General features: G+C 53.9%; 1 protein-coding gene across 1 annotated transcript; it reads left to right on the plus strand.

Annotated features, from left to right (window-relative positions):
* The first annotated feature begins 843 nt into the window (after positions 1 to 843).
* Positions 844 to 16,944, plus strand: KAT7 (lysine acetyltransferase 7). The gene is made up of 15 exons (XM_071577112.1): positions 844 to 1,068; positions 3,195 to 3,342; positions 6,315 to 6,491; positions 7,285 to 7,524; positions 8,062 to 8,144; positions 8,371 to 8,460; positions 9,102 to 9,200; positions 9,370 to 9,480; positions 10,112 to 10,303; positions 10,417 to 10,506; positions 11,144 to 11,284; positions 12,378 to 12,471; positions 12,593 to 12,739; positions 13,761 to 13,867; positions 15,291 to 16,944. Exons 1-15 carry the CDS (start codon positions 1,054 to 1,056, stop codon positions 15,390 to 15,392), a joined length of 1,836 nt encoding a protein of 611 aa, XP_071433213.1. The 5' UTR covers positions 844 to 1,053; the 3' UTR covers positions 15,393 to 16,944.
* Positions 16,945 to 18,011: the final 1,067 nt, after the last annotated feature.

Consider the following 18,011-nt stretch of genomic DNA (forward strand, 5'->3'; position numbering starts at 1 on the left):
CCCCCACCTGGCTACAACCTCCTGTCAGGGAGTTGTAGAGAGTGATGAGCTCTGCCCTGAGCCTCCTCTTCTCCAGGCTGAACACCCCCAGCTCCCTCAGTCTCTCCTCACAGGGCTTGTGCTCCAGTCCCCTCACCAGCATTATCACAGAATCATAGAATGGATTGGGTTGGAAAAGACCTCCCAGATCATCAAGTCCAACCCTTGGTCCAACCCCACTGTGATCACCAAACCATTCCAGGATTCCTCCACAGTTTTTGCCAACTCGGTCCCCATTGAGGGCAACTCGCCCCTCAGCTCCGACTCCAGTAGGGCAGAGACCTCTGGGAGAGAAGACCCAGCCCCGAAAACCCGACCCAGCCCCGAAAACCCCTCCCAGCGCCAACATTCCGCGAGCAGGAAGATCAATCAACCCTAATTAACGACACGGGCCTCCCCCGGTGCGCGCCCGCAGCGCAGGCCCTGACCAGGCCTCTGTGGCTGAAGCGGCAGCAGGAGGGGCCCCGGGAGCCTCGGGAGCCCCGGTCTCGCCCTCGCCCGGCCCCGCAGCCCCGGCACTCACCGCCCTGCTCCGTCCCATCGCTCCGCGGCCCCGGCGGCGTCTCAGCACGGCTCGGCTCGGCCCGGCCCGGCCTGCCCGCACCCAACATGGCGCCGCTCGCCACACGCCCGGCCCGCGCCCCGCCGCCTCTCGCCCTCACCAAACATGGCCGCCGCCGCCGCGCGCCCCACCAAAAGCGCTAGGCCCGGATCAAAGATGGCCGCGCGCGGCTTCAATGGGAGCGGCAGCACGGCGATGCCTGCCCGGTTGCAAGATGGCGCGCGGTCACGTGACGGGGGGTGTGGGCCGTGTCCCGGCGGAAGCGTGAGGGGACCGAGCGCGGAACGGCGGCGGGAGCGGGGCTGGCGCAGGACGAGCAGACGTGCCGCAGGGCGGGAGACACGGCTGTCACCACGGAGCCCGCCAGCGCTAACACGGCGGCGGTGGCGGCCACCGCCGCCTCCCGGGCCGCGGGTGCCGGGGACCAGGCAACCTCGCAGCCCCCGCCCAGGATGCAACGCAGGAAGGTAAGCGCGGCCGGGAAACCGAGAAGGCGGGCGGCGGGAGGGGAGCAGCGAGCCCCGGCCGCAGTTCTGTGCCTCTGACCAGCCCCTGCGCTGCTTCTCCCGGGCATAAAACCGGGGGGAAAACAGCGGCCTGGAGCCGCCAGCGCCCGCCCCCTGCCCCCCCTCATTGGCTCCCACACGCGCCCGCCGCGCGCTGATTGGCCGCCGTGCCTGTCAATCACCTTCCCCCAACGGCCACCGTTACCCCTCCCCGCGCGCTCCGTGGGGTCCGCCCCTTGGCGTTTCTGATTGGTCAGACTGTTGCAGAGCTCTTCGCCTATTGGCTGTCTCACCGTGCCGGGCTGGCCGCTGACTGGCCCTTGCCGCTGTCCATCTCCACCCCCAACGGTCACTCTCCGCGCATGCGTCATTCCCACCTCCCCTCTTGCTACGCCACACTCCGGTGATGTTGCCTTGGGACCAAGCCTGGCGCTGATTGGCTGGCCCTGCCGTCAATCACGCGCCGCGGGGCGCGCCTTTTTGCTCCTCGAGCTGCCATTGGCGGGCACTCCGCCTCGCTCCTCCCACACGCGCTGCCATTGGCTGGTGCGGGCGCGGCTCCGCTGGGTGCAAAACAAAGCGGCCACACTCCCGCCACCGCCCCCCCCTCCCCTCACGGAGCCGCCATTGCCGGCCCCTCACGGCCCTGCCCACCCCCTGCGACACCGCGGTGTCCCCTCACGGCCCTGCCCACCCCCAGCGACACCGCCGTGTCCCCTCACGGCCCTCCCTTCCGAAGGGACCCCAACGACCCCCCGGGTGTCCACTCACGGCCCTGCCCTTCCGAAGGGACCCCAACGCCCCCCCGGGTGTCCCCTCACGGCCCTGCCCACCCAGGGGACCCCCAACGACCCCCCGGGTGTCCACTCACGGCCCTGCCTTTCTGAAGGGACCCCCAACGACCCCCCCGGGTGTCCCCTCACGGCCCTGCCCACCCAGGGGACCCCCAACGACCCCCCGGGTGTCCACTCACGGCCCTGCCCTTCTGAAGGGACCCCCAACGACCCCCCCGGGTGCCCCCTCACGGCCCTACCCACCCCCAGCGACACCACGGGTGTCCCCTCACGGCCCTGCCCACTCGGGGGGCTCTCCTGCCATTCCAACCCCCAGCAATACCCCGGGTGCCCCCTCACGGCCCTGCCCACCCCCAGCAACACTCCAGGTGTCCCCTCACAGCCTGCCCTTCCAAAGGGACTCCAACGACACCACAGGGTGTCCCCTCACGGCCCTGCCCACCCGGGGGACCCCCAATGACCCCCCGGATGTCCCCCCAGCATGTTGTGGTTTTAATCCCACCTGCTCACCCCCTGAGACCTCCGAGATCATCAAGTCCAACCCTTGGTCCAACTCCAGTCCCTTTACCAGATCATGGCACTCAGTGCCACGGCCAAGCTCAGCTGAAAAACCTCCAGGGATGGGGAATCCACCCCCTCTCTGGGCAGCCCATTCCAATCCCTGAGCACTCTCTCTGCAAAGAATTTCTTTCTCATCTCCAACTTCAATTTCCCCTGGCAAAGCTTGAGCCCATCGTGCCCCCTTGTCCTATTGCTGAGTGCCTGGGAGAAGAGACCAACCCCCACCTGGCCACAACTTCCCTTCAGGGAGTTCCAGACAGTGCTGAGGTCACCTCTGAGCCTCCTCTTCTCCAGGCTGAACACCCCCAGCTCCCTCAGCCTCTCCCCTCAGCACTTGTGCTCCAGTCCCTTCTCCAGCCTCGTTGCTCTTCTCTTCTCAGTTGGGTTGGAAGAGACCTCTGAGATCACCAAGTCCAACCCTTGATCCAACCCCTGGATCACGGAGTGCCCTGGGCTGGTGATCACAGTGGGGTTGGATCAAGACATGTTGGATTCTCTGTCCCTGGAGGTGTTTCAGAGGACACTCAGAGCCACATCCAGTCCCTTCTCCAGCCTCGTTGCTCTTCTCTGAACCCACTCCAGCCCCTCAATATCTTCCCTTTGAGGAAATCCCTTTTCCTCTGAGCTTTGAGGTCCCTCCAACCCAACCATGGTGTGATTCTGTGAGACGTTTTTGAGCAGTCCCAGCAGAGCTCCCTCCTCCCTGCTGACCTGTGCCCTGTGCCCTGGCAGAGGAACGCGGGCAGCAGCTCCGATGGCACCGAGGACTCGGATTTCTCCACGGACCCCGAGCACACGGACAGCTCGGAGAGCGACGGCACCTCGCGGCGCTCGGCCCGTGTCACGCGCTCCTCGGCCCGGCTCAGCCAGAGCTCCCAAGGTAAGAGTCAGAATCCCAGACTGGTCTGGGCTGGAAGGACCCACAAGGATCATAGAGTCCAACTCTCAACTCAATGGCCCACACAGGGATTGAACTCAGGACCTTGGCATCATTACAAACAAGTTTGAACCAACTGGGGTGTCCCTGTCCATGGCAGGGGGTGGCACTGGAGGTTCCTCCCAACCCATTCACAGAATCCCAGACTATTCTGAGTTAGGAAGGACCCACAAGGATCATTGAGTCCAACTCTCAACTCAATGGCCCACACAGGGATTGAACTCAGGACCTTGGCATCATTACAAACAAGTTTGAACCAACTGGGGTGTCCCTGTCCATGGCAGGGGGTGGCACTGGATGAGCTTTAAGGTTCCTCCCAACCCATTCACAGAATCCCAGACTGTTCTGGGCTGGAAGGACCCACAAGGATCATAGAGTCCAACTCTCAACTCAATGGCCCACACAGGGATTGAACCCATGACCTTGGCATCATTACAGCCAAGTTCTAACCAACTGGGGTGTCCCTGTCCGTGGCAGGGGGTGGCACTGGAGGTTCCTCCCAACCCATTCACAGAATCCCAGACTGTTCTGAGCTGGAAAGGACCCACAAGGATCATCAAGTCCAACTCTCAACTCAATGGCCCACACAGGGATTGAACCCATGACCTTGGGGTTATTACAACCAAGTTTTAACCAGCTGAGGTGAGGGCTCTTCCCCAACATGGAAAGGCTCTGAAACTGCCAAAAGAATCCCAGCATCTTAAGGGGAAAAAAAACCCCAACCTCGATGTACTCATATTCCTGATGTTTAGAGCCAAAATGTGTGGAATTTAAGTAGAAATGGAAATATGGGGGTGGTTTTGTTGACTGTTTTTAGCACAGCAAAAAGCACCTTTATGTGCACAGATGGGGCTGTAAAATCCACAGGTTGCACTGGTGGTGGAAATGAGAACATGAGTGTCCTCTGTCCAAAACTAAAGGTGACAAATGAAGGAAAGGAGGAATCAAACACCATAATTCCACTGCCTCGTTTTTCTGAGGACTCTGAAAATCTCCTTACCAGTTAATTTGGTACTGGAAGGAATTTAGAGGTGAAAGTTGGTTTGGTTTCCTTTATTTGTTTGTTTGGGGGGGTTCTGTGCTACAAGGGGCCGTTTATTTTTGTGATTTGGTGATCCTGCTGTGCAGTAAATGCAACCAACATATTGCCAGTTTTTTTGTGTGCTCCTCCTTTGGCACCCAGATCATAAAAGGAAACATGGAACGTGTTCACCTCCTCTTTTTTTTAGTGTTAGTGTGGGCAGGGTTTGGCTCTTGATTTGTGTGTTGCCATCTGGCATTAAGGGGAGGAAATGACAGGAGATAAAAGCTTATTTTTATTGCTCCATGTAGATACTTGGATTAAAAAGAAAGGTGGTTTGTGATAAATTTTATTGCAGATAAGAAACACATGTGTGTGATTAGATCTTAAAAACAAGTGGGAAGGTGTGTGTGGAATCCCTGTGATATTCTAAAGTTATGACAGAATTATTTTAATGCAAAATTATTGTTTTATTTATACTCCTTGCCCATTGTCAGGGTTGGAACTGGATGAGCTTAAAGGTCCCTTCAAACCCAAACCATTCTGGGATTCTTATGAGCAGTGCAGGATCACAAATAGAGATGCAAACCCCAAATCAGCTACAAATACAGATGAAATCCAAATCCCAAATCAACTACAAATCCAAATCCTAAATAAATTACAGATCCCAACTCTGGGAGCAATCCTGCCCTTCCCAAGGTTTATCTAATCCAAATCAGCTACAAATACAGAACAAATCCAAATCCCAAATCAGCTACAAATCCAGATCAAATCCAAGTCTCAAATCAGCTACAAATTCAAATTAAATCCAAATTCCAAATCAGCTACAAATACAAATCCTAAAGAAAATACAGATCCCAACTCTGGAAGGAATCCTGCCCTTCCCAAGGGTTGTCTAACCCATGTCAGCTACAAATCCAGATCAAATGCAAATCCCAAATCAGCTACAAATCCAAATCAAATCCAAATCCTAAATCAGCTGCAAATCCAAATCCTAAATAAATTACAGATCCCAACTCTGGAAGCAATCCTGCCCTTCCCAAGGGTTGTCTAATCCAAATCAGCTACAAACACAGATCAAATCCTAATCCCAAATCAGCTACAGATCCAGATCAAATCCAAATCTCAAATCAGCTACAAATTCAAATTAAATCCAAATCCTAAATAAATTACAGATCCAAACTCTGGAAGCATTCCTGCCCTTCCCAAGGGTTGTCTAACCCATGTCAGCTACAAATCCAGATCAAATCCGTCTCAAATCAGCTACAAATTCAAATTAAATCCAAATCCCAAATCAGCTGCAAATCCAAATCCTAAAGAAAATACAGATTCCAACTCTGGAAGCAATCCTGCCCTTCCCAAGGGTTGTCTAACCTTTATCAGCTACAAACACAGATCAAAGCCCAAATCAGCTACAAGTAGAGATCAAATCCAAATTCCAAATCAGCTGCAAATCCAAATCCTAAATGAATTACAGATCCCAACTCTGGAAGCAATCCTGCCCTTCCCAAGGGTTATCTAAACACTGATAGCTCTTCTCTAAACTAACGGATCTTTAACTCTCCAAACGGGATCTGCTTGGTAATTACTTAATTAAGTCCTTAAGTGGGGAGGAGGCTGTTGCAGCTCCAGCCTGCTCAGCTGAGGAACCCTGGAGGTTCTGTGGGTCAGGCTGGGCCGGCGCATGGCGGGCGCTCGGTGCCGGTTCCCGCGGCCTAACCGCTGTTCCCGTGGCGTTCCCGCGGTGCCTAACCGCCATTCCCGTGGCCTAACCGGGGTTCCCGCGGCGTAACCGCCCTTCCCGCGGCCTAGCCGGGGTTCCCGCGGTGCCTAACCGGGGTTCCCGCGGCACACCCAGCGTTCCCGCCGCCTAACCGGCATTCCCGCGGCACAGATTCCAGCCCGGTGCGCAGCACGGCGCCCTTCGGCGCGGACGAGCCCGTGTACTCCACGCGCAGGGTGACCCGCAGCCAGCAGCAACCCGCGCCCGTCACGCCCAAGAAGTACCCGCTGCGCCAGACGCGCTCCTCGGGCTCCGAGACCGAGCACGTGGTGGACTTCTCGGACAGAGGTGGGTGCTGGGGGAGGCCTGGGGGGGAAACCCTGATCCCGGAGTGTGCCAAGGGCGGAGGGGCAGAGCGGCTCTGTGTGTTTTTAAAGGCTTTTCCCACTTGATTTATAACATCCATATCCTCATCCATGCCCTATCCTCATCCATATCCTCGTCCGTGGCCTGCCCTAATCCTTGCCCTGTCCTCATCTGTGCTCTCATCCATGTCCTCTCCTCATCCATGCCCTCATCCACATCCTCATCCATACCCTCATCCATGCCCTCTCCCCGTCCTTGCCCTCTCCCCGTCCTTGCCCTCTCCCCGTCCTTGCCCTCTCCCCGTCCGTGCCCTCTCCCCGTCCGTGCCCTCTCCCCGTCCGTGCCCTCTCCCCGTCCGTGCCCTCATCCATGCCCTCATCCATACCCTGATCCATGCCCTCTCCTCATCCTTGCCCTGACCTCGTACGTGCCCTCTCCCCATCCGTGCCCTCTCCCCATCCGTGCCCTCTCCCCATCCGTGCCCTCTCCCCATCCGTGCCCTCTCCCCATCCGTGCCCTCTCCCCATCCGTGCCCTCTCCCCATCCGTGCCCTCATCCACATCCTCATCCACACCTTCATCCATGCACTGTCCTCATCCCTGTCCTCATCCATGCCCTGTCCTCATCCATGCCCTCTCCTCATACGTGCCCTATCCTCATCCCTATCATCATCCATGTCCTACCCTCATCCGTGCCATGCCCTCATCCATGCCCTCCCCTCATCCATTCCCTCATCCATACCCTAATCCACACCCTCATCCCTACCCTTCTCCAGACACCAAGAACGCAGCGGATCACGATGAGTCCCCTCCTCGCACGCCCACCGGGAATGCGCCTTCCTCGGAGTCTGACATCGACATCTCCAGCCCCAACGTGTCCCACGACGAGAGCATTGCCAAGGACATGTCCATGAAGGACTCGGGCAGTGACCTGTCCCACCGCCCCAAGCGCCGCCGCTTCCACGAGAGCTACAACTTCAACATGAAGTGCCCCACTCCTGGCTGTAACTCCTTAGGTAATTCCAGCCCTGGGATCTGTCTCTGTTGGGTCCTGCATTCCTGCTCTGATACTCCAAGTCCCACTTGGGTTGAGTTGTAAAAAACATGCGGTTAATTAGGAGCAGAAATATTAAGGAGAGGTGGGTGTGGGGAAGGGATGTGAAGCCTCAATGCAGCTGTGTCTGCAGGGATATTCCTGGAGGTGTTTTCTGGCTAGGAGTGATGGGGAATGACAGGATAAGGACCAAAATAGGAGGATGAGCACAGGTGTGGGAGGAAAATGCAGAGTCTTGCAGACAGGGAGCTGATTTTTTGCCAGAAACAGGATTTCAGACCCAAATTACTGCTCTGCCATACCTGGCTGCCTGCAGAGAGTGCAGCTTTTGGGGCAGCATGAGAAAGATTTTCCTTCCTTGTGCCATGGACCAGGAAGTTTGCTGCTTCTATCCCACTGGAAGTGACCTGAGCCTGCTCAAGTGAGGGATCTGGGAGACCTTTTAAACCTCTTTGTGGTCATTTCTTACAAGTTGGGTTGTTTTTCTGACCCTTTGCAGGACACCTGACTGGGAAACACGAGCGGCACTTCTCCATCTCGGGCTGCCCCCTCTACCACAACCTCTCAGCTGACGAGTGCAAGGTGAGTGTTTTACCTTCTGGTTTGTTTCCCTTTTATTTTTTAAGGACAAAATGCCAAGATTTGTAATTTCTGAACAGAGCTGACCCGTGTCAGCTGATGTCTTTAGCTGTGAGACAGCACCATTTGTGTGTCCGACGTGTGAGTTACAGCTCAGAATGATCAGCTGGAGGAGAGGAGGAGTGAAAGGGAGTTGCTGCAGCACTGACAGGGGAATTTTGGGTTCCAGGTGCGGGCCCAGAGCCGGGACAAGCAGATTGAGGAGCGGATGTTGGCCCATCGGCAGGATGACAACAACAGACATGCCACCAGGCACCAGGTGACACTGGGGGAACCTCAGCTCCTGCTTCCCAAAATCAGTGGCTTTCACCTTCCCCACATCCCAGCTGAGCTCCTGTGCCAGTCCTGACACTGCCCAGTTGTCACCTCCAGTTTGGCCATTCTTTGTGTCCCTTTAATGGGCCTGGAGCAGTCAGGGAGAGCAGAGCTGGGGTTGGCCTGTAATGCCACAAGAGGCTGGAGTGTTCTCAGGAGGATCTTTTCCATGTGCTTTGATGTGCAGGACAAAAGAATTCCTGCAGAACTCCAAACTGCAATTTGACTCTGACTAAACAGAAAAGAACCAAACCAGGGGAATCACATTTTTCAGTTGATGAGTGTTGGATTTGAGTCAAGATGACTCCAGGAGTCAGCTTGGAGCTCTTCCCATGATTAAGCATTCCATGAGGAGTGCTCCCTGTCTTGTGGGGCTGAGGTGCACTGGCAAAGGCTGTGGTAGGAAGAAAAAATTCCTGCTTTACATACCTGTGTTGTACCTGCAGTGCCCTGTTATTAGCAGGGGATTTGGTTCAGAGACAACAAACCTCATGAAAGGAGGGCCAGGACAGAGTTCCTTTGGGGTGGGAAGGGGAACGTTTGGAGCAGATGGAGCAGTGAAAGATCCCACCTCTGGTTTTCCAGGCCCCCACGGAGAGGCAGCTGCGATACAAAGAGAAAGTGGCTGAGCTCAGGAAGAAGAGGAACTCAGGACTGAGCAAGGAGCAAAAGGAAAAATACATGGTAAAAGCACTAACTTGAAATATTCTTCCATTCCCTCCGGTCTGGAATGAAACCCCTGAGCAAGAGTTTGGCATTCCCAATCATCCTGCAGCATTCCCAGCCAAAATAGCTGCAAGATCCAACAGCTTAGTAGCAGCATGGCAGCCAAAGTGTTGTTTGATTGTTCCAGGAGCACAGACAAACCTATGGCAACACCAGGGAACCTCTCCTGGAAAACCTGACCAGCGAGTACGACCTGGAGCTGTTCCGGAGGGCGCAGGCACGAGCGTCTGAGGACCTGGTGAGGCTTAAACTGTGGGGCCCTCACAGCAGATCATAATCACACACCTCACATTTGGGAGTAATACGAAGGTTTCTGGGGTTTGGGGTACCTGTGGAGATAAATCAGAGTGTTTCAGAGCAGCTGCAGCCCAGCCAAATCAGCACAGCTATACCTGGGATAACATTTAGGTGCCAGGCAGCCCAGGGGTTTGCTGGAAGCACAGCTGGACCTCAGCACTGCAGGCAGGAAAGCTGCAGTGCCATTTTAATCAGTGTTTTGCAGTGGCAGAGTGGGCACCTTCACCTGCTGAAAGGGTGGCTGAGGAGTGGGGACAACAGAAGCCACCTTGGCTTGGTGACTGAAATGTTGCTGAAGCTCCTGAGGTGCTTCCCAAAGCCACATCCCATCTCCAGAGAGGAACCAAAGGATCCTTTGATGCTTTCCTGTGACTGACAGTGGCATCTGAGATACCTGAGGCAGAGCATTGGGCTGTGTCCTCTCCCTGCAGATCAGGGTTTACATCCATGACAAGGATTTACCGTCCACGACGACACAGCCAGCGATTAATTCAGAAAACTTGAATTAAATGATTTCCTCGAAAAAATTTCCTCCTGCACCTGCTTTTAATTTATTTTTTTTCCCCTTCCAGGAGAAGCTGAGGCTCCAGGGGCAGATCACTGAGGGCAGCAACATGATTAAAACCATTGCTTTTGGTCGCTACGAGCTGGACACGTGGTACCACTCGCCCTACCCCGAGGAGTACGCGCGGCTCGGGCGCCTCTACATGTGCGAGTTCTGCCTCAAGTACATGAAGAGCCAGACAATCCTCCGCAGGCACATGGTGGGAGCTTCCTCTGAGCAGCTTGGAAGTGGGAGGGGGAGAAGGCTGGGGGTTTTTCTTGGTTGCTGTGCTTAAAACAGGAGTGACACCCTCCTTTTGTTTTCCTGGCACAGGCAAAATGTGTTTGGAAACATCCGCCGGGGGATGAAATTTACCGCAAGGGCTCCATCTCCGTGTTCGAGGTGGATGGGAAGAAGAACAAGGTAATCAACAGGGGCCATCAGGCCAGGCTGGGCTGTGCAGTCAGCCTTTTATATATGCCAGGCACTGCTTTTCCTGCAGACAGACAGGATAGAATCACAGAATCATAGAATCGATTGGGTTGGAAAAGACCTCCAAGATCATCAAGTCCAACCCTTGGTCCAACTCCAGTCCCTTTACCAGATCATGGCACTCAGTGCCACGGAAAATCTGCGTTTAAAAATCTCTAGGGATGGTGAATCCACCCCCTCTCTGGGCAGCCCATTCCAATGCCTAAGCACTCTCTCTGCAAAGAATTTCTTTCTCATCTCCAACTTCAATTTCCCCTGGCAGAGCTTGAGCCCATCGTGCCCCCTTGTCCTATTGCTGAGTGCCTGGGAGAAGAGACCAACCCCCACCTGGCCACAACTTCCCTTCAGGGAGTTCCAGACAGTGCTGAGGTCACCTCTGAGCCTCCTCTTCTCCAAGCTAAACAGGAAGCCAGGCTTACCAAGTTCCATCACAAATGGAATTATTTCCTGGCCCAGCTGCTCTGTTTGAAAGACCCCCCATCTTCAGAACATCTTTGCCATTTCCCAGGCACAGTTTTGTTTTCCCTTGGCATATTCCAGTGTAATAAACCTGTTCTTTTGCCTCCAGATCTACTGTCAAAACCTGTGTCTCCTGGCAAAACTTTTCCTGGACCACAAAACTCTCTATTATGATGTTGAACCCTTCCTCTTCTATGTCATGACAGAAGCTGACAACACTGGCTGTCACCTGATAGGATATTTCTCCAAGGTGAGTGGAAAATACACACATGTTCATTGCTCACCTCACTTTAATGAGGTTCAGGACAACACTGAACCTCCCCCCTGAGTTTTTGCAGTCTCAGGATTTGTTGCTGGGTGGAGCAGACAAAGTTTCAAACCTGAGCTGCACAAATGGTGCTGTTTGGTGCAGGGATTGCAGCTGCTTTGCAGGGATTGCACCAGGTTCTCTCATTCCTTGCAAAAACCAAGTCAGCTCAGAGGAATTCCTGTTGCCAGGAAGCAGAGTGGTGCCTTCAAAGGTCAGGGTGAAGTGTAAAGAAATGTAGAGAAAAATACATTAAAATAAATAATAGTCAGCATGATTTTTTTTTAAATAAAGCATTTGAAGGAATAAAATTTCTTAGTTATGTCTCTGCTTTTCCACCTCAGCAGGTGCCACAAATAAGCTTAGAGTAGGAGCCAGTTTTCTCCATTGTTTGCCTAAAAAACAGTCACTGATGTGCAGCAGACAATAAACAAACATTCTGAAACATCTTTCCTGGCTGTTCTTATGGCAGTGCAAATCCAGGGATTGTTTTCTGGACGTGGTGATTCCATGCAATGCACTTGCTTAGATATCTCAGTCAGTGAAACTCCACAGGCAGGAGAATGCTCTGCCAAGTAAAGTGCAGGAAACTATTGCTTAAATCACCTGGGTCAGAACTGAATAAATAGCTAAAAATAAATGTTCTAAAGCAAAACCTGCCTGATCTGAGGATCCCATCCCTGGGAGTGTCCAAGGCCAGGTTGAAACAACCTGTTCTAGTGGGAGGTGTCCCTGCCCATGGCAGGGGGTGGGGCTGGATGAGCTTTAAGGTTCCTTCCAACACAAACCATTCCATAATTCCATGACTCTGTAGCTCCATGACCAGCCATCTCAGGCTTAAAATTGTGTACCAACCCCCCAGTTCAGTGGCTGGTAAAGTTGGGCACCTTCCCCAGGCTGGTGGCAAAAGGATGATCAGGTTACTTGTTGTGCTGTTGCTTCTTTCCCCTTGTACTGGATCAGTTGCTTGTTGGGATTGTGATATCCCCATTGTTTGCACACATCTAGACCTGTCCATCTCTGCTCCTGGTTTTAGGAGAAGAATTCTTTCCTCAACTACAACGTTTCCTGCATCCTGACAATGCCCCAGTACATGAGACAAGGCTATGGCAAAATGCTCATCGACTTCAGTGAGTAGAGAGAGAAAGCCCCCTCCAGTGTGGCCCCTTCACCAGCAAATCCCACAGCTCTGCTGTGGCTGGTTCTGCACCTCTCTTTGAGTAGTTTAAACATTTTTTTTAATCTTTAAAGGCTATTTGCTTTCTAAAGTAGAAGAAAAAGTTGGCTCTCCAGAACGTCCTCTGTCGGACTTGGGACTCATCAGCTACCGCAGCTACTGGAAGGAAGTTCTGCTTCGTTACCTGCATAACTTCCAGGGGAAGGAGATCTCCATCAAAGGTATTGCTGAAGCTAAATAAGCCTGTGGTGAATTCCATCCCACTCACCTCCCTCAAACACGAGGCAGGATGTGCTTGACTCACCCAACAGGGCATTTGTGGAGCAGCATATTCCTGTAGGTGGGAATGGCTCCTCCCCAGTCCTTCCCCCCCCCAGTCCTTCCCCCCCCCCAGTCCTTCCCCCCCCCCAGTCCTTCCCCCCCCCCAGTCCTTCCCCCCCCCAGTCCTTCCCCCCCCCAGTCCTTCCCCCCCCAGTCCTTCCCCCCCCCAGTCCTTCCCCCCCCCAGTCCTTCCCCCCCCCAGTCCTTCCCCCCCCCAGTCCTTCCCCCCCCCAGTCCTTCCCCCCCCCAGTCCTTCCCCCCCCCCAGTCCTTCCCCCCCCCCAGTCCTTCCCCCCCCCCAGTCCTTCCCCCCCCCCAGTCCTTCCCCCCCCCCAGTCCTTCCCCCCCCCCAGTCCTTCCCCCCCCCAGTCCTCCTCCCCCCCAGTCCTCCTCCCCCCCAGTCCTCCTCCCCCCCAGTCCTCCTCCCCCCCAGTCCTCCTCCCCCCCAGTCCTCCTCCCCCCCTTAAAGCTGGGCCAGTTTGCAGCTTTTTTGGCTCCTTGTTTTTAAAAAAATACATTTGTAAAAAGATTCAGCAAACATTTTATCCACCTGTAGATTAGAATGTTAATTTTAAGAAGAAAAATGACCCCAGGAGCCAATATTAAGAATATTTGGACCTCTTTTAGTAGCATTTCTCTGTTGGTGGCACCCAGGAGTCTGTGGCTTTTCACAGGGGTATCAAGGTAGTCCTGAAAAAGCAGAACTGTATCTTCTGTCAGAGGATTGCACTTTATTAACATGAATCCTAAAATTTACACCACTGAATCACTGCACTACTGGCTGTACCTCCTCAGTATGTGCCAGGAACTTGCTGTCTCCTTCCAAAAGGAGCTCCAGAAAACTCCTGGTTGAAAACCAGCAGTTTGGGGCTGTTGTGGAGCAGTTGGTTCCTGTTGTGCCAAAACTGGTGGTGCTTTGCAGAGATCAGCCAGGAGACTGCAGTGAACCCTGTGGACATTGTGAGCACCCTGCAGGCACTTCAGATGCTCAAGTACTGGAAGGGAAAACACCTGGTCCTGAAAAGACAGGTAAGATTGGTGAGGGTCACTCCTCTGTTTTTATGGAGCTGTTGGATAGGAGCTTGCTGGAACCAGGGTTTCCTTTGCACTGTGCTGGGTTTTCCAGCCTTCCCATCCCACTGGGGGAGAGCTGAGATTTCTCCAGGTAAAACAGGACTTGGGTGTCCAACCTGATCCTTCAGCAGTGCAGAAATAAACTCTGTTGACCTGCCCTTGATGTGTGGGATAACATTGCTCATTGCAGGTGGCTTTTTATGGGAGCAATGGATCAACATTCCCATCATGGTCCTCACCATGCCAGCCTTTCATTGGGCAAAGAGATGACATGGAATATCCTGAGCTGGGAGGGACCCACAGGGATCATCCAGTGCAGCCCCTGGCCCTGCACAGACACCCCAAAATCCCACCCTGTCCCTCAGAGTGTTGTCCTGGAGCTCTGGCAGCCTTGGGGCTGTGCCCACTGCCCTGGGCAGCCTGGTCAGTGCCCACCACCCTCTGGGGGTCCCTTTCCCTGAGATTCAACCCAACCCCTCAGCACAATCTGAGATCGCAGAACATGCCGAGTTGGAAGAACCCAGAAAGGTCATCCAGTCCATCTCCTGACCCTGTCCAGGACCATCCCCAGGAGTCACCCCCTGTGCCCCAGAGGATCATCCAAACCCTCCTGGAGCTCTGGCAGCCTCAGGGCTGTGCCCACTGCCCTGGGGAGCCTGGGCAGTGCCCACCACGCTCTGGGGAAGAGCCTTGTCCTGAGATCCAACCTGACCCTGCCCTGGCACAGCTCCAACCCTTCCCTGGGTGCTGTCCCTGCTCACACAGAGCAGAGATGGAGCTGCCCCTTCAGGAGGAGCTGCAGACCCCAAAAGGTCTCCCCTCAGTCTCCTCTTCTCCAGCTGAACAAACCCTGTGGAGGGTGAAATCCCTTCCCCATCCTGCCAGTCCAGCTGGATTTGGGCTCCCTTGGGCAGGAAGGATGGGAGGAGGAAGCTCCCCAAGAGTCACTCCCTGTGCCCCAGAGGATCATCCAAACCCTCCTGGAGCTCTGGCAGCCTTGGGGCTGTGCCCACTGCCCTGGGGAGCCTGGGCAGTGCCCACCACCCTCTGGGGGAAGAACCTTTCCCAAAATCCAGCCTGACCCTGCCCTGACATACAAGTGCATGGAATGAATGGAATCCTGCATGAGTCCTGTTTGTACCCTGACTTGCAGTGTATAAGGGGGTTACTAAGTGGCTCACTAGGGGATGTTTGCCACTCCCTGGCACTTCATTTTGGAGCCTGACCAGTGGGACTGAACTTCTAGAAAGCTCTGTGGAGATGTTCCTGTGTCACACTGAGCCATCAGATCTGTGGCTTTGGATCCATGACACTGTAGAGTGGATAATTCTCCTTTGGGCTCATGTGCTTTAACCTGCCCTTGTGCTCTCCCCCTCAGGACCTGATTGATGAATGGATAGCCAAAGAGGCCAAGAGATCCAACAGCAACAAGATCATGGATCCCAGCTGTCTGAAATGGACCCCTCCCAAGGGAACCTAAGTGTCCATGTCCCCTGGAGCCAGTGCCCCCCAGCAGTAGAAATTCCCCAGGGATCTCTGTTGTCTCCGTTGCTGTTGTGGTTGGCTGGTGCAGTGCCCCCAGAACACAGAGCAGCCCCCCCTTGGGACTGGCCTGGCCTGGATCTTTGTGCTCCCACAGTTCTGAGGAACTTGATGTCTCGGCCTCAATGAGGTTGCAAGGATTGGATTGGATCTGTATTGGACCCCCAGGAAGCTGCAGCTGGCCCAGGGAGTCCTGATACTGGTACTGTGCCTGTCCAGCCACTGGTCCCACCCTCCTGCTCTGCTCCAGTGAGGTTGTGTTGTGTCCCATAATCCAGTTGTTTCTTCCTTCAGTTTCCTTGAGTTCTCAGCACTGGAGTGACTTCTGTGGCTGTTGGACAAGGCCTGGCAGGGCTTGTTTGGGGCAGGTCTGGTTTGCAGTCACACTGACCAGCATTTTAACTGGTGCTGTGCCATTCCAGGTCTGCAGTGGTTTTAGTGGGAGAATGTGCCACCTCTCTCCAGTTTTCCACAGGATCCAGCAGTTCTTTTCAGAGTTAATGATGTACAGACACAACTTGCATCTCCTGTACTTTAGTGAGTCACTGAGTCAAGGCTGAGGGTGTGGGAACACCCTGGTCTGAGTGTTCCTGCAGCTCCCACAGTCCCACATCTGCTGGAGAGACCCTTTACTGTAATTCCTGATTTTCCTGCTTTATCCCTTGGAGTTACTGAATCCCTTTACACAGAAACAACCTCTTGAGTGTATTTCACTGGAGATGTTTTTCCCAGAGTTTTGTGGGTCTCTGTCCTGGAGAGGTGGGTTTTATTCCCCTCTAGACTGAAGAACTCAAAACTGTGGGCAGATCTTTGCTGGCCTTGTCCAAACAGCCACAGAAGCTCCACGAGTTGCTGGGTTGCCCACGCTGTGCTCCTGTGGGATGGATCATCCTTGTTTCTCTTTGTAAAACAAGCAGAAAAAAAAAAAGCTTTGACTTCCTCTCTCCCACCAGCACCACCAGATAGAAGAAACTACCCTGCCATGGCTTCCCAGTATAACCACTGTCCTTGTGCCACCTGGATGGCTCTGAAAGAGGGGACAGCCTCGGGGTGGGGGCTGGGACCATCCCAGTGCTGATTTCATGGACCCTTCCGGTGCTTCCTCACGGAATGGGGTGTGGAATGAAGCACTCACAGTGTCCTGGGAGGTGGGAGCCAATCCCTGTGAACCACTGACCCATCCTGGCATGGAAAAGTTCTCTCTTGCTCCTCTGATGGTTGTCTGCCTTTCTCCTGGAAAAAAAAAATGAAAAGAAAAGCAGATGAGCAGTCCCTGTGTGGACCTTGTGGGCATTACTGAATTTGCTGTCCGTGTCCTCTGCTCCTGAATTCTCACCAACTGCAGGTACTCATGGAATACCCACAGCAGTAGATCTCTTGTGGAGCAGGGAAGAGGGCACTGTCCTGCAGAAGCTGTTCCCTGTTCCCATCACGTGGTAGAATGTGCTGTTCCTGTATCTATTCCCAATAAAGCATGTTCTCTGCTCCGGGTCAGGCCTGGCTTTGGTGATTTGCCCACTCAGATGCAGCTGCACTGAGGGGGAGCTGCTGCTCTGTGTCCCAAGGGGCTGATTCTGAACCCATCCTTGTGCCTGGTGCTTCAGGGATTGTGGCTGGAGCTGCCTCTTTCCAAAATATCCTGAATTTTTCATCGCTCTGTGCACAGGAGGAAACCATGAGCCATATGGATGTTGCCAGATCCTGGGAACTGAAGGATGTGGGATGGGATCCATCAGCCTGAAGGTCACTGAAGAAGGAAGGAATTCTCCTAAATGATAAGATTTTCAGCCTTGCCTTCCACGCTTCCATGGCCAGACATTCCTGCTGCTTGTTCTGTGGGAGGAATTGGGGCAGTGAAGCCTCTGAGCCTCACAAATCAGTGTTTGAAGTTCAGCACATCTCAGACCTTCTGAGTCTTTGATAGAATCTGCTCTAAAGTGGTTAATGACACATTCCTGTCCCAGCTCCCTCCAGAGATTCTGCTTTTCTGTGGAACTCTGGGGGAGTTCAGGAGCAGGGAATGTGTTTGGGATCTGCAGGGAGGCCGAGGGTGACCATGGCCTGGGACTCCACATGTCAGTTTAGAAAGAAAGAACAAATTAACTGAGCTGAAATACCTTGGAAATGATGTGGATGAAAACCAAGGTCTTATCAAGGCTCTTCCTAATCCTTTATTTTCCTCAACAGCTTTCCAGCATCTGATTTGGGAGCTTTGCTCCTGTTTATCGAGGCAGTTTTGTCCAACACCACTTGCCCTTTTTACCTTCTTTTTTTGTTTGTTGGTTTGGCTTTTTTTAATGTTTGTGTTTCCTGCAAGTCCAGAGAGATGCAGAGTGATTTTATTTTATGACTGGATGACAGAGAGAGGTTTTATCCCCCGCCCTGCTCTGCTGTGGGACAACCAGCCCCTCCCTGAGCTCCTGTTTCCCCCCAGCCCTTCCTGTGTCCCCTCCTGCTGTTGGGACTGTCCCTGTGTCTGTCCAGGCAGGGTCCCACAGCCCTCCAGGGCTGCAAACACTGATGAAGTCACCAAATGAGTCCCACATTTGACCACAAA

Source organism: Pithys albifrons, chromosome 25 (assembly GCF_047495875.1).
Source record: "Pithys albifrons albifrons isolate INPA30051 chromosome 25, PitAlb_v1, whole genome shotgun sequence".
Lineage (NCBI taxonomy): Eukaryota > Metazoa > Chordata > Aves > Passeriformes > Thamnophilidae > Pithys > Pithys albifrons.